The 24144-nt window shown below is 37.2% G+C and overlaps 1 protein-coding gene across 1 annotated transcript in view; it reads left to right on the top strand.

Moving 5' to 3' along the window:
• Positions 1–23478, top strand: part of LOC120860417 (cell cycle control protein 50A) — a 39337-nt gene extending 15859 nt beyond the window's left edge. The window contains exons 2-7 of the mRNA XM_040236215.1: positions 6377–6484; positions 8619–8726; positions 15353–15440; positions 16462–16605; positions 17236–17442; positions 20124–23478. Coding sequence (XP_040092149.1) covers positions 6377–6484; positions 8619–8726; positions 15353–15440; positions 16462–16605; positions 17236–17442; positions 20124–20317 — 849 coding nt within the window. The 3' untranslated portion in view covers positions 20318–23478. The remainder of the gene's footprint in view (positions 1–6376; positions 6485–8618; positions 8727–15352; positions 15441–16461; positions 16606–17235; positions 17443–20123) is intronic.
• Positions 23479–24144: the final 666 nt, after the last annotated feature.

Genomic DNA, 24144 nt, shown 5'->3' with positions numbered 1-24144 from the left:
TTTTTCTAAACAGTCTCATCTTGTCAACATCATAAAATTTGACTTTTAAAAAGTGGAATATTTTACATGAATAAGCCCTAGGTAGAAAGCTGTGACCCCTCAAGTTTAGTGAAAAATTATATATGCTTTGCCTGTCTTCATTTAGACTTGTATTTATTAACTTGTTTTAATTACATGCTAAGCCTCTCTTAGATATTTGTAGTGAATGAAAATTTTCTCTAAACAGAGTTTCGTTAGTAAGTAGGCTTTGATGGAGAACATTTCAATAGGTTGTATCAGAATTTGACAAAATGAAGTTTTATTCAGCAGTTTTATGATTTTTGAAAAGCAGTTAGGTGTAATTGTTTTAATTTTTTAAAAACTTCTGTTGGAGTATAATTGATTTACAGTGTGTTTCAGGTGTATAAGTGAAGTTGCTCAGTCATGTCGGACTCTTTGCGACCCCATGGAAGGTAACTTACCAGGCTCCGTGGTCCATGGGATTTTCCAGGCAAGAATACTGGAGTGGGCTGCCATTTCCTTCTCCAGGGGATCTTCCCAACCCAGGGATTGAACCTGGGTCTCCTGCATTGCAGCCAGACGCTTTACCGTCTAAGCCACTAGGGAAGCCCAACACATATATTAATTCTGTTTCACATTCTTTACCTGTATGGGTTATTATAGGATATTGAGTAGAGTGCCCTCTACTATACAGGAGGTCCTTTTTGGTTATCTGTTTTGTTGTGTATAGCAGTGTGTCTGTGTTAATCCCAAGCTCCTAATTTATCCCTGCACCTCCTCCCTCCAGCGTTTCCCTTTTGGTAACCATAAGTTTGTTTTTGAAATCTGTGAGTCTGTTTCTGTTTTGTAAATAAGTTTACTTTTATCATTGTAAAAATTAGAGTCCACATATAAGTACTGTTGTATAATATTCGTCTCTGTCTGCCTCACTTCACTTAGTATCGTAATCTCTAGCTCCATCCATGTTGTTGCAAATGACATTATTTCCTTCTTTTTTATGGCTGAGTAATATTCCGTTGCATTTATGTACCACATCTTCTTTATCCATTCCTTTGTCAGTAGACACATAGGTTGCTTCTGTGTCTTGGCTATTGTAAATAGTACTATGAACACTGGGATGTTTGCGTCTTTTTGAATTATATTTCTTCTTGATATATCCCCATGAGTGGAATTGCTGGATCAAAAGGTAGTTCTATTTTTAGTTTTTAAGGAACCTCCATAGTGTTTTCCATAGTGATTGTACTAATCTATATTCCCATCAGTAATGTAGGAGGTTTCCCTGGATGTTGTAATTTAATGCTTTATTTTCTATATACAGATTTTAACCTTTTTTTAATTATGAAAAGAGATTGAATATCCACATAGAAAGTTTATGTGTTCAGTTTCAAAAATAAAGGTCAGTTGGCTTTTTTTTTTTTACTTTATTAAGGTAAAGGTAATTAGAGTTGTTAATGATAAAATTCTTACTTATCACAAGAGTGATAAGACAGATCCCAGTCTGGGAGAAAAAAGTTGTTAAAAGGCATATCTTATAAAGGACTGTTACCAAAATATACAAGGGGCTCTTAATACTCAGATATAAGCAAGTGAAAAACTCTGTTAAAAATTGGCAAAAGACCTGAACGGGTACCTCACCAAAGAAGATATGCAATATCCTAATCAGCTTAGACTGCTACAATGACGTGTTGTAAACTAGGTGACTTAAATAGCAGGTACTCATTTCTCACAGTCCTCGAGGTAGGGATATTTAAGGTCATGGTGCTGATAGGTTTGGTTCTTGGTGCGGACCCTCCTGGTTTGCAGGTGGCCACTTTCCTGCTGCCCTCACCACAGCAGAGAGAGAAGGAGCTCTGATTTCTTTTCCTCTTCTTATTAGAGGTATTAATCTCATCATGGGGACCTCACCATCCTGACCTCATCTAAACCTGATTATTTCCCAAAGGCCTCAACATATGAATTTTGAAGAGACACATTCATTTCATACATTCCACCCTTGTGCTCATGCACAATACTTTTATTCCATGTAATCAGCCCCCAAAATCTCTTCTGTTTCCAGCGTCACCTTTAAAGTCTTTTAAATATCATTTCAATCAGATAGGTGAGACTCACAGTTTAATTCATCCTGAGGCAAAATTTCTCTCCAGCTGTGAACCTGTGGAACCAGATGTGCTTCCAAATACCGTGAAGTAACAGACATACAGACACTCAAATTTGAAAGGAGGAAAAAAAATGAAAAGGGTGATGAGTTCCAAGCAGATCTCCAAAACTTAGCAAGACAAATATCATCAGATCTTAAGGCTCGAGAAGCCTCTTAAGGCTTGTTAAACCTCTTTGGTTTAACACTCTACCTTCGAGACCCACTGGGGTAGAAATCCTGCTTCAAGGCTCTGGGTTGCTGCCAGCCGGTCTGTTGAACTCCTCCTCCAGTATGAAATGAGGATGTAGCCCTGATGGTCTCAGAAGTCGTCTCAGGGATCATTCTTCTCTCCTTTTGGAGAATCCGTAGCACATTATGTAGAGAATGGCTCTGTGGGCCAGTCCTGTAGGTTCTGAGCAGTTCCTTGGCTTGCCTGCCTTCTGCTCCTTCTCTCTCCCCTTCAGTTCACACGGCAGTGTTTCTGCTAGAATGGCTGATTAGGTCCATGGTTCACATGCACACTCATCTCTTTATTGAATGGTTGTTCAGCTTAGTATTACCCTTAGTTGTACCTTTAGTATTCTTTTCAGAGCATGCTTTCTGATTTTTTGTGGTATGCATAGGTTTGAGAATTTTTCCAGATCTTAAGTTTAAGATCTGGTCCCTTTTTGCTTAACATTTTTTCTTAGTCCATTTTCTCTTCTCCCATCTTACTATTAATAAGCAATCAGGTGGAACCAAGCCACTCTTTGAACACTGCTTAGAAATCTAAATATCCAGCTTCATCCTTCCACAAGCGCTACATTCCACAAAACACTGGATCACAGTTTAGTCATATTCTCTGCCGCTTTATTGACAAGGATCACTATTTTTCCATTGTCCAATAATGTCCATTTCTAAGACTTCACCAAAGCTGTCTTTTACCATCCATGTTTCTACCAGTATTCTGATCATGTTTATTAGCTCTCTAAGGAGATGGAAGCTTTCTTTTTAACTCTCCTCATTTCTTTCTAAGATCTCACCAGAATCACCTTTAATGTTTATATTTCTAGCATGCATCTCAAATCTCCAGCCTATACCCATTTCCCACTTCCAAAGCTACTTCTGTCTTTTTGAATATTTGCTGAAGCAACACCTCACTTCTCAGTATTAAAGTCTGTCTTAGCGTAAACTGCTATTTTAAAAACTGTATAGACCAGATAGCTTAAATAACAGACATTTATTTCATACTGTCTTGGAGGATTGGAAGTCAGACCAAGGTGCTGGCAGGTTCAGTTCCTTCAGATTCTTCACCCTGAAGAGAGTGAAGAAAGACCCTCCTCGTGACTTGTAGATGGGTGCCTTCTCACTTTATCCTCCCATAGCAGAGAGAGAGAGAGATTGAGAGAGAGAGAGCGTGCATGCAGTGTACACAGAGGCAAGCACTCTGCTCTATTTTTTTCCATCTCAGAAGGATTCTTGTTCCATTGTGGAGGCCCTACCTTCATGACCTCATCTAAACCAAATCCAGTGTTCCCACCTCCAAGTTATATTGGAAATTAGGGCTTCAACATATGAATTTTGGCAGATCCAAACATTTAGCCCATAATTTACAGATGGCAAGTAAACAAACATGTGAAAGATGCTTTGCATTATCATTAGGGAACTGCAAATTAAAACAACGAGGTATCACTGCACACCTGTTAAAATGGTGAAAACCCAGAATATCAACAGCATCACATGCTGGTGAGGATGTGGAGCGAAAGAAGTCATTGATTGCTGGTGGGAGTGCAAAATGGTACAGCCATTTCGGAAGACAGTTTGGCAGTCTCTTACAAAACTAAACATACTCTTACAACGCAATCCAGCATTTTTACTCTTTGTTATTTATGTAAATAGGCTTAAAGTTTACATCCACATGAAAACCTGCACATGGATGTTTATAGCAGTTTTACTTATAATTGCCCAAACTTGGAAACAACCAAAATGTCCTCTGTAGTACACCAAGAAAATGGAATAATCTTTGATGCTAAAAAGAAATGTGCTATCAAGCCATGGAAAGACAGAGAAATCTTAAATGCATATTACTAAGTGAATGAGATAAATCCGAAAAGGCTACATGCTATATGATTTCAAATTATGTGCCATTCTGGAAGAGGCAAAACCGTGGAGACAGTAAAAAGATCCATGGTTGTCAGGGGTTAGGGGTGAGGGAAGAATGAATAGGTAGAGTGCAGAGAGTTTTTAAGGCATGAAACTGTTCAGTATGATACTGTGATGGTGTATGTATGTCATTACACACTTGTCAAAACCCATGGAATGTGCAACACCAGGAGTGAGTCTTAAGGTGAACCATTGCCTTTGGGTGATGATGTAATGTTACAGGGTCATCATTTGTAACAAGTACTTTTCTCTGGTGAGGGATATTAATAATCAGGGAGATTGTGTCTGTGTAGGTCCAGGGAGTATATGGGAACTCTGTAGTTTGCACTCAGTTTTGCTGTGAACTTCAAACCACTCTAGAAAATAAAATCTATTTTTAAAAATTCATGTAATGGAAAAAATTTTTCTCATTTTAGCTGTTAGGTCAGGTCTTCTGACATCTGCTGGTGTATTGCAGTTCAGTTGTGACACTAACCACCTGAGTTTGTGTCAGAGTCCACAGGTGTAAGGGCTTGGTCTCCAGCAACACATCTGAGTACCACTCAGGCACCAGCTGCAAGTCAGGCTCCTGGGCAACCCATACTTACGGCCAACTGGCTACAAATACGGGAGTTGCGAGGCCTCCCCCAGACCGCCCTCACTTCACAGGCCAGGTGCAAGTTCAGACGTCTCCAGGCCGCCTGAACTTCTCACCAACTGCTTATAAATGTGGGAGGTTACTGTAACTTCTCTCAGGTTTCCCAAGATGCTGGAATGACTCAGAACTCAGGGAAGTGCTAGACTTACACTTCTATTTAAAATCGTATAAATCAGGATCAGCTAAACAAAGAGACATTTGGTGAGGTCCTGAATGTAGAGCTTCGTGCACTCCTCTTCCCTCAGAATCGGGGCTTGTGGATGGGCTAACCAACTCAGAACTCACCTGTGCTTTGGTGGCCAGTGTTTTTATTGGGATTCCAGGAGAAGGCGGTGGCAACTCACTCCAGTACTCTTGCCTGGAAAATCCCATGGACGGAGGAGCCTGGCGGGCTGCAGTCCATGGGGTCGCTGAGGATCGGACACGACTGAGCGACTTCACTTTCACTTTTCACTTTCATGCATTGGAAAAGGAAATGGCAACCCACTCCGGTACCCTTGCCGGGAGAGTCCCAGGGACGGGGGAGCCTGGTGGGCTGCCATCTGTGGGGTCGCACAGAGTCGGACACGACTGAAGTGTGTATCTATTACTTAGCAGCAGTAGCAGTATGATGAAGACATGATTGATTAAACACTGGTGGTTCAGTTGGTAAAGAATCTGCCTGCAGTGCAGGAAACCCGGGTTCGATTCCTAGGTCAGGAAGATCCTCTGGAGAAGGGAATAGCAACCCACTCCAATTCTTGCCGGAGAATTCCATGGACAAAGGAGTCTGGTGGGCTACAGTCCATAGGATTGCAAAGAGTTGAACACAACTGAGCGACTAACACATGATTCAACTAAACCTCCAGCCTTCTCCCTCTTTCCGGAGTTTGAACTGGGCCAAAGTTCCTAGTCACATCTGGTCTTTCTGGTGACCGGCCCCCTACCTGTCCCATTGTCTTAGCACAAACTCATGTGAAATAAGGGGCTTAACAAAAACAGACTCTTATCAGCAGGGAAATTTTAAAGGATTTAGAGGCTCCTACCAGGAACCCAAGACAGAGATAAAACAGATTCTTAATTATCTAACACCAGGTTTTAAAAATGGTAGCCCTTGAGAAACCTGATAATATTTTGTTTGCTTTATTTAATTTAAAGATATGCCATGGAAAGCTGAGATGGCAGAAAAGTTGTTTAGACTTTATAGCTATTTAAAAGTTAATACATCATACAGTTTGAATTTTATATTTATGATTTTATGCATAAATGTGTTTCTTTGTGAAAAAGGAGAGATGAGCCAGTAGGATTATGTAGGATCCTTTCCAGTTTTAAGGCTCACACTGTCTAATAGATGACCTTATAAAAAGATTTTTTCTGGACTGTGGTTGCTCTCTCAGACTCATTTTTCTATCTGATAGATTATTTCAGAGTGTACTCACTTTCTCCAAGGAAATATACTTAGTTACGTTTTTCTCTTGCAGATTGATTATACCGGAACAGATCCTTCCAGTCCCTGCTATAAATGTTTGTCTCCGAATGTTACACCTTGTATTTGTACCATTAACTTCACACTGGAACAGTCATTTGAGGTCTGTATTCTAAGTAATGTCTTGGAAAACCCATGCTTTAAAAAATATTGATATTAATTATTTTTTACTGGTTATTTTCTTGTTGAGATGTCGCTTTAATTTATTGAGAGTCAGTACACTTTTGAGGAAGATTATTTTGTTTAGTTAGCGAATTATGCTGTCTGATAATTAAATGCATTAATAGTTTATTCTAATTAGTACACAATAAGCAAAATTTGAAACCTATTTCTGAAAAATTTTATAACTGTACAAATCACTTTTGTATCAAGATTCTATCTACATATGTTTGTATTTAAAAAATTATTGCTCAAACTGTTTTGACTACTTTTAATACCAACAGTTTTTACTTTAGAAAATAAATACTAATTCACACATTTAATTGCATCATTTTTTAATCAGATCCGATGCTTTTACCTTTAACATAAGTGCAAACACTTAGTAAAACCTTATTGACAAGCAGTTAGAAAACTCTCCACAAGGTATGCAATGTATGTGTGTGTGTGTGTGTGTGTGTGTGTGTGTGCACGCGTGTGCGTGGTCTGCGTGCTTTTTGCATTCACACTTAGCTGTCATTCTTGGAAACTGAACCAGATGGTGAAGGACACACAGATTCAGAGTAGTCATGGCTAGACCAATTTATGCTCTCCTTTACCTGGAAATTGAACTTTTAAAATGTATTGTTTTATTCTTCAGGGAGCAAAACTACTTTAATACAGGCCAATTTTTTGAACTTTTGTAGCTATGCTTTAGATTTTTTTAAAGGTACTGATGACTTTTGAAGTCCCTGGTAGATGGTTGCCATCTAGTGGTTATGGATGCTCTTGCACTGAGATAATGGACAATAAAGCTCCCTTTTTAAAAATTATAAAAATAAATTAGGGAGAAGACAGGAATTTAATTATTTTGTTTTAGCAGAAATAGCATAAATATAAAACATCAGAAACGTTTGATTTTTTTTAATGTGATGGACAAACTATAAAGATGCATTAAGTTCTGCTTTTGTCAAAACAGGCAGAATTAAAGACATGGACGAGACTTATAATGATTTGGAAGCTCTATTAGTTTCCTCTCCCATTCAGAAACACTTAGGGTTTCAGAACTTTTCTTCCGTGAAGGTGATTGTCCTCAGATTCACTTTTTTTGTGGGTTCTGTGTTCTTTCACAAGCCCAAATTTGAATTGGACTAAAACCTTTTCAGAGAACAGAAATCAGCCAACAAAATAAATGAATAATTAAATAAAAGGTTTCTATGTAAATGGTTTCTTTATATAGACTGAAAAATATGCATACTTGACATTCAAAAATCAAGCCTTGAATAAATGATTGTGTATATGAAAACAGCAAATCAGATAAAGCAAAATATTATTGAAATCCTTTTTCTTTTCTGAACTCCTTTTAATCAAGGATAGATTACAGATTGTAGAGGTAGCAATGAGAAAGGAGAAAATAGCTAATGTGTCTGCCATCTCCAAAAATCTTAGTCATTTAAGATGACTACATGGCATCTTCTAAATAATTATAGTGTATATAGGTTACTCTTCTTTCCTAGGATCTTTCCAAGTTGACTCCACTGCATACGTTAAAGTATTTTGCTTGATTATTAGAAAATGACTTCTGTTATCTTTACTATTTATAAATTCATTCATTATTAATATTACATAATATCCTGTTGAATTTACCATGTCCCAATTCAAGTTCAGCATTTATTTTGAGCAATAAATGAAAGCTTGACAATTATATCATTGAAAAGTTGATGCTAGTTGGATAAAGACCAATCTGAATTACAGAAAAAATTTTTAAAAGTTATTTATGGATTTTAATTGGAAGATAATTACTTTGCAATTTAAAATTGAAAGTAGATCAAAGTAGGCTAATACATTTCATGAGAGCTTTTTTATTTGTTTGTTTTAATGTAAATAGATATCTTTGAGGTCTTTCAGGGTATTTCAGAGTTTACTCTTGGATTTTTTGGAGCATGCTTTCTTTAACTTTATTTCCAGTTCTGGCAGAATTCACCCCCAGTACCTGTTTTAAGTTATCAATATTCTGAACTAGTCCAAATTACATAGTTTTTATATATGCATGAAACTTTGTACTTAATAGTTTTATATGAACATTTTTTCCCTTTCTCTAGGGCAATGTGTTTATGTATTATGGACTGTCTAATTTCTATCAAAACCATCGTCGCTATGTAAAATCTCGAGATGATGGCCAACTAAATGGAGATCCTAGTGCTTTGCTTGTAAGTAAAGTGATAGAACATGAAACTGGTGCTTTAATAACTAAGAACATGTGATAATTGTGTTGTCTCATTTCAGTGGGATCTGTCAGTTCTCATTTCAGTAAGAAATGATAGATATTAAAATGTTAAATGAAATTAAAATATTGCTTGTCATTTTTCATTTGTTCAGTGAGGGTTTTAGTTAAAATTTTTTTCTCTGGAATTTGCAGAGATTAATGATTAAGAGATTAATGATTTCTTGAGGCCAGAGGACACATTACTTCCTGCTTGTTTCTCATAGTATCATTGGGATTTTTGCTTTGTTAACTCCCTGGCTTCAGCTATAAAGAACCTGCCTGCTAATGCAGGAGACACGGGTTCCACATCCTGGGTTGGGAAGATCTCCTGGAGAAGGAAATGGCAACCCACTTGAGTATTCTTGCCTGGGAAATCCCAGGGGTAGAAGAGCCTTCAGTTTAGTTCAGTTGTTCAGTCATGTCCGACTCTTTGCAACCCAATGGACTGTAACACACCAGGCTTCCCTGTCCATCACCAACTCCCGGAGCTTGCTCATACTCATGCCCATTGAATCGGTGATGCTATCCAACCACCTCTCCTCTGTTGTCCCCATCTCCTCCTGCCCTCAATCTTTCCCAGCATCAGGGTCTTTTCTAGTGAGTCAGTTTTTCCCATCAGGTGGCCAAAGTATTGGAGTTTCAGCTTCAGAATCAGCCCTTTCAATGAATACTCAGGACTGATTTCCTTTAGGATTGACTGGTTTGATCTCCTTGAAGTTCAAGGGACTCTCAAGAGCCTTCTCCAACACTGCAGTTCAAAAGCATCAATTTTTCTGCGCTCAGCTTTCTTTATGGTCCAACTCTCACATCCATCCATGACTACTGGAAAAACCATAGCTTTGACTAGACGGACCTTTGTTGGTGAAGTAATGTCTCTCCTTCTTAATATGCTGTCTAGGTTGGTCATAGGTTTCCTTCCAAGGAGTAAGCATCTTTTAATTTCATGGCTACAGTCACCATCTGCAGTGATTTTGGAGCCCAAAAATAAAGTCTGTCACTGTTTCCATTGTTTCCCTATCTGTTTCCCATAAAGTGATGGAACCGGATGCCATGATCTTAGTTTTCTGAATGTTGAGATTTAAGCCAACTTTTTCACTCTCCTCTTTCACTTTCATCAAGAGGCTGTTTAGTTCTTCTTCACTTTCTGCCTTAAGAGTGATGTCATCTGCGTGTCTGAGGTTATTGATATTTCTCCCGGCAATCTTGATCCCAGCTTGTGCTTTGTCCAGTCCAGCATATCACATGATATACTCCGCATGTAAGTTAAATAAGCAGGGTGACAATATACAGCCTTGATGTACTACTTTCCTGATTTGGAACCAGTCCATTGTTCCATGTCCAGTTCTAACTGTTGCTTCTTGACCTGCATACAGATTTCTCAGGAGGCAGGTAAGGTGGTCTGGTATTCCCATCTATTTAAGAATTTTTTGACAGTTTATTGTGATCCACACAGTCAAAGACTTTGGCTTAGTCAATAAAGCAGAAGTAGATATTTTTCTGGAACTCTCATGCCTTTTCAATGATCCAGTGGATGCTGGCAATTTGAGCTCTGGTTCCTCTGCCTTTTCTGAATCCAGCTTAAACATCTGGAAATTCAGTTTATGTACTGTTGAAGCCTGCCTTGGAGAATTTTGAGCATTACTTTACTAGCATGTGAGATGAGTGCAATTGTGCAGTAGTTTGAGCATTCTTCGCCATTGCCTTTCTTTGGGATTGAAATGAAAAGTGACCTTTTCCAGTCCTGTGGCCACTGCTGAGTTTTCCAAATTTGCTGGCATATTGAGTGCAGCACTTTCACAACATCATCTTTTAGGATTTGAAATAGCTCAACTGGAATTCCATCACCTCCACTAGCTTTGTTCGTAGTGATGCTTCCTAAGGCCCACTTGACTTCGCATTCTAGGATGTCTGGCTCTAGGTGAGTGATCACACCATCGTGATTATCTGGGTCGTGAAGCTCTTTTTTGTACAGTTCTTCTGTGTATTCTTACTGCGTCTTCTTAATATCTTCTGCTTCTGTTAGGTCCGTACCATTTCTGTCCTTTATTGAGCCCACCTTTGCATGAAATGTTCCCTTGGTATCTCTAATTTTCTCGAAGATATCTCTAGTCTTTCCCATTCTATTGTTTTCCTCTATTTCTTTGCATTGTTCACTGAAGAAAGCTTTCTTATCTCTCCTTGCTGTTCTTTGGAACTCTGCATTCAGATGGGTATATCTTTCCTTTTCTCCTTTGCCTTTAGCTTCTCTTATTTTCTCAGCTGTTTGTAAGGCCTTCTCAGACAACTGTTTTGCCTTTTTGCATTTCTTTTTCTTGGGGATGGTCTTGATCCCTGCCTCCTGTACTATGTCACGAACTTCCGTCCATAGTTCTTCAGGCACTCTGTCTATCAGATCTAATCCCTTGAATCTATTTGTCACTTCCACTGTATAATCATAAGGGATTCAGGTCATACCTGAATGGTCTAGTGGTTTTCGCTACTTTCTTCAGTTTAAGTCTGAATTTGACAATAAGGAGTTCATGATCTGAGCCACAGTCAGCTCCCAGTCTTGTTTTTGCTGACTGTATAGAGCTTATCCAACTTTGGCTGCAAAGAATATAATCAGTCTGATATCGGTATTGACCATCTGGTGATGTCCATGTATAGAGTCTCCTCTTGTGTTGTTGGAAGAGGGTGTTTGCTATGACCAGTGCATTCTCATGGCAGAACTCTGTTAGCCTTTGCCCTGCTTCATATTGTACTCCAAGGACAAATTTGCCTGTTACTCCAGATGTTCTTGACTTCCTGCTTCTGCATTCCAGTCCCTTGTAATGAAAAGGACATCTTTTTTGGGTGTTAGTTCTAGAAGGTCTTGTAGGTCTTCATAGAACCATTCACCTTTAGCTTCTTTAGCATTACTGTTTGGGGCATAGACTTGGATTACTGTAATATTGACTGGTTTGCCTTACGAACAGAGATCATTCTGTTGTTTTTGAGATTGCACCCAAGACCCGCATTTTGGACTTTAAAGAGCATGGTGGGCTACAGTCCACAGGGTTGTAAAGAGTTGGACATGACTTAGCGACTATACAACAAAAGCGACAGTCAGTTTGTAATGGAATTTTGATGAATGTAGCATTCTGGGAATATAATTTGTTCTGTTGGGTTTATTCATTATTATTATTACTGGGTAGGAGTATGTAAATAAACTACTTTTAATTTCTGAGATTATGTTTTAAAATCAGACATGTATGCTCTTTGCTTTTTACCCTGTGGGACACCTAAGTACTAAAATCCAAAGGTGGGTTACTGAAAAACTGTCTGAGGAGCTTTTTGAAAATAGAGGGTCCAGAATTCTCCTAAGTCTTTCATGTCTACATCTACAGGGTTGGAGCTCTAAAATGTCTATTTTTTACAAGCTCCCCTTCTGATACTCAGCCGGGTTTGGCAAGCTATGGACTAGGTGATCTTAGGTTCCTGACTGTTGTTCAGCTTTCCATAGTAGTGCTTGGTGCTCAAGAATTTTATACTGTTGCTGTCAGTGCAGCAAGCCTTAGGAGTCCCACGGTAATTTGAGGATTTCTTAAAAACAGTGACTATCTTAGAATGCAGTTTAGAACCATATTGGGACCAGAATGGTCCTGGTAAATGTATAATTGCCCTTGGTTATCCTTCCCAGTTTTATTGCTCTTTCTTGATGTTTGGGATCTTAAGAAATAATGTCTATTAAAGATTCCAGTTAGTTCTGCAATAGTTTGCAGTCCATGTGGGGGTTTATGTTGTGAGATCCACAAGTCCAGAGAAGGTGATGTTCCATGAGACACACCAGGTACTCAGAATTTGTTGATTGGGTGTGTGTGGAAAGACCCAGAAGTGGTGGTTGATTTACAGTTCTTTTATGTAGATACACTCTTCACAGAGGGCAAAAGAAGCTGAGATTCTTTTCTTCCAAACTTCAAGCAAAGTTTTTCAACTAAACTTAGGATTTTCTGTAAAGGGCCAATAGTAAACATTTTAGAATGAAGGCGGCCATAGACAATACTTAAGTGAATGGGTGTAGCTGTGTTCCAATAAAACTTTATTTACAAAAACAGGTCTTGGGCTGAATTTGGTTTGCAGGCTGTCATTTATAGATCCCTGGACTAGACCAAAATATGTGACTTAAGACCAGATGGCTTTCAAAAATTTTAAAGATGTTCAGAATAAACAGATTGAAGTGTAAGTTACTTAACATCATATGTAAGGCCCTTCACAATCTTATGTCAGCCTACTACTCCAGCCTCTTTGGTTTTATAGTCTATCCTTAATGTACCTTTGGCTTGGCTGCCCTGGGCCGTATATACTATTCCATAACTATGCCTGGTGACACACATAATCTGCCCATTTTGACATTTACATTTCATTTGTCTAGATTGTGGTTTTTACTCTTTCCTTGGAGGTCCTGTCATTTCAGGCCTGCTGTTTAGTGTCTCTGGATGCAAAATAACTTCTTTCTGTGTGTACTTCATTCATACTGTGTTCATACTTCATTTCATACTTTACTTAACAAGTCTCCCCGTATCATCCACTCTTTCTCTTCCTTTCCAGGCCATTCCAGCAGTTCTGCGTAACTGCTAGAGTAATCTTTTAAAAAAAACATAAATACCATTTCTCTGCCTAAAATCTTTCAGTGTTTTTTTTACTCAGGGTGATCTGAGCTATGCACGACTCTCCAATCTTACCGTTTTCTTTATTGCCCATACTCTTAACTACATTCCCCCTTGACTTTCTCAGAGATATCAGGTTCTTTCTAAATGGCATGCGCTGTCCTCTCTGCTTCAGGCTCTCTTCTGCGTGTTCTTCACGTGGCTGTCTTCTGCTTTCTTCAGGTCTTAACTTTGATGAGAAGGACTTCCCCGTATCATTTCTTTATTTATCTTCTGTCTTCCCAACCACACTGTAAGCCCATGAGAGCAGGTAGCACGACTTTCTTTAATCACCATGTACCAAGTACCTCTACAGTGCCTAACACATGAGAGGCATTTAATAAATACATATGGAATAAATATAGACACTTTTGTCATGGCTCTCATTTCATATTATAGTTGGTTGTGTTTGGGTTTGTTTCCCTTGTTACATTGTGAGTTGCTGAGAAGCAGAGACTTTTTTTTCTTCCGTTTTTCCCTTTCTAGCACCTTTCATGGTATGTGGTACATGTTAGGTACTCATTAAATGGTTTTTCTAAGCCAGTTACTACAAAGTATGTAACACTGCTTAGTTCAGTACCTGATGACTAGGTAGTGAACATTTTCCTTTCTTTTAAAACTTCAGTAACTTAGTAGCTAGAAGACGGTTCTTCAGGACTCAAGTCCACCATCTCCTCTCTTTGCTGGTTTTCTAAATGAAGTTGCTATTCCACTCCCTCCCTCGCCCCCCAAGAGTTTAGTGGTTACAGTATATATATATGTCACACTGAGAGTTTATTTACCTTTTTTTCTTGAAATCACACTTTTAATCAAAACAATCAAATAATAATAGGCTAATTATATGTTGTTTATCTTCATAGCCTTAGAATAATAACTTTATGAATGTAGATGGCATAGGGACCAAAAAGCTGAGAAGTCAAATATTAAAGAGACTTTATGAGATTTCCTGTCACATTTCTTTAACCTTCTGTCTTTTTCACTCCTGTAGTTCTTTTTCCAATGAGAATGTAGATATAAGACAACATTGGTGATAATGAAATAGCCCTAGGACGCTAGGTTCTAGTTAATTTCAAATTGAGACTATCTTGGTTCGTTTATGTGTTTTGAGACATGGCCTAATGTGGTCTTGGAATTGCAGAATACCTCATGTTAGACTTGGTAGAATCTCTATATTAACTCTACAATTTACATGTTTCCTTGAGATCTTCAGTAGGGACTAAATCAAAACTGAATCTGGAGGACAGGTGAATTGCTGTTTGCCTTGTCAACATGTTTGTTTTCTTTAACCTGGATGCACAATTTAGAGAAGACTGCTATATTCTGGGACTTCTTTTCCTTCTCTCCAGTCAGCCAACCCTCTTCCCTGCTCTCCCTTCCTTCTTTCCACAGGATTTAATTCAGGGATTTAACTCCAAATTACAGAATTTGAAATTATCTAGTTGAACATGTTCTTTTTTGTAAGTCAGGCCCAGATAAATCAAGGGACTTGCCTGAAGTTACACAGTACATTAGTTGGAACTAGAAGCTCCAGTCTTACTTCCAGTTTAAGATTCCCTTCATCACGTTATACCTGGATTGACAATAGATGGCTTCTTTTTTTCTTGGATTGAAAACTGTTTGTAGTTATTATTTCTGTGTTGTTATGAAGATGTTTTAAAATTTCATTTTGACATGTATCTGTGTGACAAAATATATGTGAAGAAAGATTATAAAGCAATAATGTAAAGGAATATATTTTGCTTAGTTAAATGTATTATTTATAATCTGTCTATAGGATAGACACTCTATATGCATTGCAAATAAGAAATATGTAGGCATTGAATTTTTAATCAGTAATTAGGGCTAACTGATAGTTCTGTCAGAGGCCTGGATAATAATTTCTCTCATCTTTCCTTTTGGATATCAGAATCCCAGTAAGGAGTGTGAGCCTTATCGAAGAAATGAAGACAAACCAATTGCTCCTTGTGGGGCTATAGCCAACAGCATGTTTAATGGTATGATATAGAGATAAACAAAGATTATATATAGTATACTATAGTTAGGAATATTTGTATAATCTTACAGAAACAAGAATGGACTTAGCAACTGAACAGGAACATGAAATTGTAAAATTCAACAGCTTTAAGATAAATATATAATATTAGTTATGCAGTGGGATATTGGAATGCTTTATGACTTTCTTTTGTGAATTCTTATATTTTAAGAATGAATTTATGTCTCTGAGAAGAAAGAAGTAGAGTCATTCTGCTAACTTCTGGTTTCATATATGATAAACCAACTTTGAATATTTATACCATTAAAAAGGGGCTACAGCACTGTCTGATGTGAATATAATATGAACCATAAATGCGAGACATGTATATCATTTTAAGTTTTCTGATAGTCACATTAAAAACAATAAAAAACAAGTTAAATTAACTTTAATAATATTTTATTAAACTCAGTGTGCCCCAAATATTTTCATTTCAGCATGTAATGATGTTTAGTATATAAAGTTCTTAGATATTTTATATACTAATTTTTTATATAAAATCTTTGTCTGATGTATATTATATCCTTATAAAACATATTCATTTGGACAAGCCATAATTTCAAGGGGTCTGTAGCAATATAGCCAGTGATTACCATGTTGAACAGTGCAGATAGAGAATTTGGTAAGCCAGAAGCTATTTAGCAATGTGTGTTTTTCTTTTTTAAAGAATAGGAGAGGCAGATTTACCTTGCAACTTGTTTTATTTGTGTTATTATTAAACCATTTGACCTTATCACACATCAGCTAGCCATGTAGGAAAATGACTTGGAGCTGTATTGAGGGAAGGCAAGTTCATCTAGGATCACAAAGTCACCATAGTTAATTCACATGTAAGTGACCGAGAGAGCAGATGCACATCATGTGCCTGCTTTGTTAAAACTGCTTTGGGGAACAAATACCAGATCCTCGTTTCTCATGGAGTAAAGCTGTTACTGTGGATTTTCAGTAGATGTTTAGTAATATCTCTATTTTCTTGTGTCCAGATACACTAGAATTGTTTCAGGTTGGCAATACATCTGATCTTATGCCTATTACTTTGAAAAAGAAAGGTATTGCTTGGTGGACAGATAAAAATGTAAAATTCAGAAATCCCCCTGGAACAGATCCCTTAGAAGAACGATTCAAAGGTAAAGTATTACTATTATCCCTTAAGACATAATCTAGGTATTTTAATGAAATACCTAAAATTTTCTGTCTTTAGGATCTTAAAAAAGTGTATGGTTTTTTAAAAACAACTTATCTTCATGTCAAATTAGGTAAAATATGTAGCATTTTATAATGTGTTGAAATTCTAAAGGAAACATATACTGTTCATCTTGAATTTCTCTGGTATTTTCTTAGGTGTTTCAGCTGTAGTCTTAGAAAGTTGTAAAAGTTTATTTTAAACAAGATTTATTTAAATTTTATAAGTCCAATTTTTTTTCTTTGCCTCCTTTATTTCATAATGTAATGTTTCTTACCATTACATCTTTGCATTAAGTCATCTGCCTTTTGGTACATACTCAATAGCCTACTTTTAGTAATCTCTTAATTGAGATATCAGTCAAATCTTTGTAATTATTTGTTAAAGTTTTATGTGAGGAATTGATTTCTCTTTAGATTTTAAGACTTAGAATATGACTATATTTCTATTTTTGCACATAGGGAAAATATTCATATTGTAACCTTTGTTTTATCAGAGTGTGACTTTTCATTGAAACTCTTAATAAAATTGAATATTTTGTCTCCCCATTCCACTCCCATCTCTCCTTTTTAAGGCACAACGAAGCCAGTAAACTGGGTTAAACCAGTTTACATGTTGGATTCTGACGAAGATAATAATGGCTTCATAAATGAGGATTTTATTGTTTGGATGCGTACTGCAGCATTACCTACTTTTCGTAAGTTATATCGTCTTATAGAGCGGAAAAATGATTTACATCCAACATTACCAGCTGGACGATACTATTTGAATATCACATACAGTATCCTTTAATTTTTGTATACTTTGGACTAGAATTCAAGCATACTATTTGGTGAAAAAGTGATCAGCGGTTCCCATATTACTTGGTAAATTATTTAAAATGTAGGCTAGATGTATTAATAAGTTAGATATTTTTACAAGAGAGACTGTAATTGAGTTTAGTGCAAAGGCTAGTAAGTATACCTAGTGCTTAGTAAATAAGTGTTGGTGGTACTGGGCTGTTTCAATTTTTTTTTCAAAAATTTTTTTAGATATTAAAAATTAATGAATTTGTTACTTCATATCAACATATTTATAATGATTCTGTTTACAGTACCAAGCTTTTTTATCATTAGCTGTATTGTTCTACCTTAATAATTCAGGCAGACTTTTAAGTGCTGATAAATATCATTTATTTCATCTTAACTCTATGTCAGTTATATTAAATACTTTGCATATATTATTTATTTCAAGCATTGTGAATCATCTCCATATTGTAGAGAAGAATACAGGAACATAGAGCCTTTAAGTAACTTATCTGAGATGACACAAGTAGTAGAAACATTGGGGTTCAGAATCAAGCTGCTGACTCCAAAGGCTGTTGGCTTTACCATCAACTACCACTGTAGGCTGCATCCCTAGCTGGTTCACTCAAGTAGTCAGACCTGTCCATATCCGCCTGGTTGCGGAGTCTTTCCTAAGCTAGAAATATTGGGCACTAACTTTTATTTTAAACAAAATCTTTATATCTTTTAACCTCTAGCCCATTGCTTGTATATATCATGGATGAAAATAGCTCAGATATTAGCATTTAAATGTTTGCTGCTGATCTTACATTTTTGATTTTTCATAACCCAAATTATGATTCATGGGGATGCAAAGAGTCAGACACAACTGAGCAACTGAACTGAACTGAACCCAAATTAGCTATAAATATATACTTTCAATTTAGATTAATAAATGGTTGAATTAACAGACCTCATTTCAAAGCAAAGATCTATTTGGGTCCTTAGTCTTTTGATTTTGTACCTCAGTACACACCTTAGCATGACCGGATAGTGACAGACTGAAAGTGCCCAAGTTTTTGAAACTCTGCCTACATAGCCGCAGTTTTAGACAAACAGACTCAATGGGACCCCACTCCAGCACTCTTGCCTGGAAAATCCCATGGACGGAGGAGCCTGGTGGGCTGCAGTCCATGGGGTCGCTAAGAGTTGGGCACGACTGAGCAACTTCACTTTCACTTTTCACTTTCATGGATTGGAGAAGGAAATGGCAACCCACTCCAGTGTTCTTGCCTGGAGAATCTCAGGAACAGGGAGCCTGGTGGGCTGCCGTCTATGGGGTCGCACAGAGTCGGACACGACTGAAGCGACTTAGCAATAGCAGCAGTAGCAGAGAGAATAAAATGGCAACCCACTCCAGTGTTCTTGCCTGGAGAATCCCAGGGACAGAGGAGCCTGGTGGGCTGCCGTCTGTGGGGTCGCACAGAGTTGGACACGACTGAAGTGACTTCGCAGCAGCAGCAGCAGCAGAGAGAATAATCTTGAGGCTGTAGCCAAAGTAGAGGGCAGCCTGCAGCCTACAGCACAAGAAAGGGAAGGCTTTGGAGCACTCAGGGTTTCTTAGTTGACAGATAATTTGCAGCTAGAAAACTGTTAGGAGAAATGTAGACTGTTTTGAAAATCGGTAAGACAGAAATGAGACCCGCAAAACATCAAGGGTTAATTATCAAAACTGAGTCTAAGGTGGGGAACTAGAGATTAGAATTAAGGTAGAAGCCCCCTTTTTAGGGTTCGGATATTGAGAGACTAGCTTGGGTGATTTGATACCACATCCCATAGAGTATTGGGTTAGTTAGAACTCTTACAATCATTCCTGGCTTGGGTTGCGATTGATTTAAGAACTAGTAGAACTGAGCCTCCCATTGGAGTCACAGGGCCTGTCTTCCAGACTGGGGAGCTACAGAAGCTGGAGAAACAGATGGGAACTCACACTTGATTCAAAAGATGCTTCTGAAGAAGTTGTGAACCTTTTGCTTAGGGACTTAGTTCTGCCTTCTTCTCTGTCCTAACTCTTGCCAGGATCCAATGTAGCTCATCCAGTATGTCGATGTTCCATTTCTTCCTTCATTTCCACTCTGTTTTAGCCATTGGCTCTGTGTCACACTGTGACTTTTCTCATTGCTCCAGGTCCGCCATCTAAAACTTTAGTGTCATGCTTTTTGTCTTGGGCTGAGTCCTCCCACCTTCTCAGAACGGCACTCTTGCTGCACATGCGTTTGGAGCTCAGTGCTCAAAAAGTGCCCCAGTCCCTCCATTCTTCCCCTTTCTCCTGGTCTGTCAACCTCATTTTCCTCTATGGGTTTCATTGCTGTTTATCTGAAATATTTTTTTTTTCCACATTACAGGCCTTTTACCCCCTCCTGTGTAATGAGAACAGAAATATCTGAGAAATGAGAAATTATGTAACTCTTAAATTTAGTTGCTTTTGCTTGTAAACTATATTGGCTTCTACTACTAACAGTTTGTGAAATTGATCCTTTAGGTTAATAATTACATAATTACTTTGTGATTTAGAACATATGAATAAGGTATCTATCATAGAATTATACCAAGGAATTACAAGGAATTAAATGCCAACTTAAGTTGTATATTAAAAATCAAGTAACAAGACATGGACGTTTTCCTATACACTCTTCAGATTACCCTGTACATTCATTTGATGGACGGAAGCGGATGATCTTGAGCACCATTTCATGGATGGGAGGAAAAAATCCATTTTTGGGGATTGCTTATATCACTATTGGATCCATCTCCTTTCTTCTGGGAGTTGTACTGCTAGTAATTAATCATAAATATAGAAACAGTAGCAATACTGCTGACATTACCATTTAATTTTATATTCTGAAAACAGATTCACTGCATGTGCATCAAGGCCAGTCCTATCCAACCTAGCTTTCAAATGCTGATGTTCTGGTTAGTATGTCATTTTTGAAGTTGGCACATAACATTTTTTAAAAAGCAGTCTTTGTCTTCTGCTTCTTCCTTATGGATGACTTACAAAAATATATGACGGGTATAAAACAGATTAGCTATACTGATCATATCAACACTGTAACTGCTGAAATGGCATGATGATGTTTCTTTTGTTGGGACAGGCTGTGTGATGCGTAGAGCCTCTTTCATGTGAAACGCGTCTGCTGCTTATATGTTTATGCTGTGTTGGTGATAATGTATCGACATGTGATGCTGTATATGTGTGCCTGTTGTGTGAAGAATGGGGTTACGAGATACATGAGTATAACGACTTGCTAACCTTTCAGGATGCAGAGTTACAAAAAGATGAAGAAAGACCAAATCTAAATAAAACACTTCATCATTTTCACGTGTCGTGTGTAAAGGCTTCAAGTACCATCTCTGTTGAGGTGATTCCTGTATTCAGCTTATCCAGTACACTTGTCAAGCTTAAATTTGATTTCAAAGGACATGCTTAACCTGGCTAGCATAGGAATTAATGCTCGTGTCTGAAGAGGTCAGGTGGATCTCAGGAGAATTTAAAATTCCACTTTCCATTTTGGCTAAGATGTTGCAGTCAGGAAACTCATCTTACTTGCTCTTTTTACGTGTGACCATTTCCCTTGAAGCTTACACTTCATCAGGGATCCAAGAATATAGGTGAGATGGGAAAACTTCTTGGCAGACCTTGTCTTCTGTCTCAACTGTAAACCAGGTATAAATGTTCAAAGGAGACTGTTTTCATTCTTGTGGTATTTAACATTCAGAAATTTGCTTCAGCATTGGAAATACCTCAAGCTGTTTTTAATTTGCAGGTAAGTGTTTTGACCTAAGTACTAATATTATATTTCTGAGATTTTAGAAAACAATAACCTTTATTTCTTCTATATTTCATCCAGTTTTTACATGTAGGTCAAATGTGGATGTGTGCGGACGTTCTCTTTAGTTACGGCACCAATTGTTTTGGTTGGTTTTTCTAAGACGTACTTTCAAAAGAAATTATTTAAATTTCCTAATTAAATTCTGGAGATTTCGGAGTCTGTACACGATAAATTATAATATATATGCTTGAAGTTATTTTATTTTCTATTAACTGGAATTATTTTTAATATTCCTTCTTGAATAAATGCTGTAATTTGTTTGCTATGGAACTGATTCTTGAATGTAAACTTATTTTTTCACATGCATGAAATGTATGTCTTAATCAGAGGTGGCTTAATTGCATTGAAATGGCTATTTTTTTTAGACTAAAATAACTCATATGTTTGTATAGAAAAATGCCTGTTTGAATTAAGAGTTTGTAACGGTTTCCTTTGGTTATATTTTAAATCAAAAGGTCTGTGTAATGTATCAATTTTGACTACATTTTTAAAAAAAAATAATGTAATAGTAGAAATGTGCCACACTTAAGTTTTGTACAATATGAAATTCAGTTAAAAGAACTTGTAGTTCATACTTAACAGAATATTACTTGCATGAGGTACTTAATGTTTGGTTATTCTGAAATTTCTGAGTGCATAGGGTATTCTTTGTGTAAAACTATTCTTTGTCAGTCCTCCAGAATATGGTTGTTTATTCTGATAATTGACCCCTTTGCACGTGGCAGTGTATTTTCTGGGATATATCAGTAGGGGAGAGGGCTTCTCCCAGTATTTGCAGATTGAGTTTGTGCTGTTTAAGGACTGCCATCCTGTGTCTCTTTTTCTAACTGGGGGACCAGGATTGCTGCTACAGAAAAGTCAAAGAGCCTCTCCAACCCTTTGTCATCTGTGGTGAAGATGGAATCTTAAAATATATTTGGAGTTTTATCTGTTTTTACAAATACATTGATGGCCTAAGTTCTCCCTTGTCTGCTGCCATTTGAGTTTTAAGGGATTCCTGTTGCTAAATACAAAGAATGTGGAACACTCATATGGCCTCTGTGACTGGGGGAAGGAAGGAAAACATTTCTTTCTTATGGGCTTTATGCTCTCTTTTTGGAAACACCAATGTCATACTCAGCTTTCAAAGAATCAGAATGCATTTTAAGACAACTAGGTTGAGTAGAAGGCATTGAAGAATACATTAACTTGCTGGAAATAATTGTGATATATGAAGTTCCCAATTGATGGAATTATTTAATACATAAAGACTTAAGAAATTTCTTTGAAATCATAAAGCAGTTTAAAAATAAATTGGTAAAAATAACTGTACTACCTAACAGAGAATTATTCAACCAAGAGAAGAGTCAAGTGACTATTATTTGTTTATTGGTTGGTAACAGTTTATTTGTAACCTTGATTATATTGAAAGATAACTTACTGTTAGTATATTCTGTATTAATAAAAATGAAAAATATTAATTTTGCTATGTTTAAGTGTCTTGCTAAAATAACAGTGCCCCAGTATTGTTGTTAATATTTAGCTCTAAATTTTAGCCCAAGCTCAATGAGTCCAAGTTTTATCATTTCCATGCCTAGATTTGATTGCCATCTGTATGTGTATTAGTCACTCTGACAGCATTAATTGCAAGATATATCTACACTACTGAGCAGCATCTATTCTTCTTAGGAAGTGGTCAGATTATAACCTCAGTTATAGGCAGACAGGCTGGATTTGGTATTGGAGCAAGGGAAGTTTTTGGTAAATAGAAAATGAATAACTGGTAGGGAGACAAGGGTGATGAAAATAATGAAGAAGGTAGGGAGGGGGCATAAAAAATGAAAAGCCAGACTAGGAAAGAGGAGCAGCTGAGAGGTAGGCTTAATGGTTGCTGTTAAGCCTCTCATCTCCTGTCTTCATGGAAACACTGCCTTCATATTACTCTGTCATCCTGTGCTGGTTAAGCTGCAGAATTCTGTTCTTTGTGAACCTGGTTATTTTGAGGGGAGGGTGGAGGGAGTAAGGAAGTGCTGTTTCAAGGAGAATTTGATGCATAAATGTAGTATTTGGATAATCTAGCAAAGTGTATTAGAGCTGGTTTCTTGCCCATGCCCTTCAGTAAACACAAAAATCATATTTCCCCTAATGTCATTTGAAATTGCAGAATAAATAGTCTAAAATTGAGTCAGACCATGGTGACCTTATTTTCTTTTATATATCTAAAATTTATCAAACTAATGTACACAGTTAAAAAAATATCTGAAGGCATTAAGATGAAAAACAGCAGTACCTGCCCTAGCTTTTGTAGGGGTGATCACTTTGACTTCAAAGGTGGTTACTTTTGGTATTTGTCTTGATGTAGCTAAATAACATGCCTATTCAACTATTGCTTGATTTAATAACTTGAGACCTTATTGTCTTCTTGATGCTATTACCTGATGATTTAGCTAACACACATATTTCCCCTTCTCCTATTATATAGTTATAATATTTAATAAACACATTAACTATTGTTTAATTATGATTAAAAAATACTGTATTCAGTAGAGCAAAGGAGAGCACCAAGATTATACTTTGTACACTTTATTTTTCCCGGAATTAATAATCACTCTACTTTTTAACATTTACGTAACTTTCTGGAAGCCTGTCTTAAAATTTTTCTGGCTTTTCTGGCAGGTCCATCATGTTCTCACTGTTAGTCTTTTGATGGGTTTTGTCTCCAAATATCAGATAACCCGATTCCCTGTTTTTCCTAGGAAGGTCTGTTCTGTATTTGTCCTTTGCCAGTCTGTACTGGTGGTTTTCTGGTGAGCTACACAGCTGTTACTCCATGCTCTCATTGCACCC

Source organism: Oryx dammah, unplaced genomic scaffold, assembly GCF_014754425.2.
Source record: "Oryx dammah isolate SB20612 unplaced genomic scaffold, SCBI_Odam_1.1 HiC_scaffold_11072, whole genome shotgun sequence".
Lineage (NCBI taxonomy): Eukaryota > Metazoa > Chordata > Mammalia > Artiodactyla > Bovidae > Oryx > Oryx dammah.
This window is presented reverse-complemented; position numbering and strand designations above follow the sequence as displayed.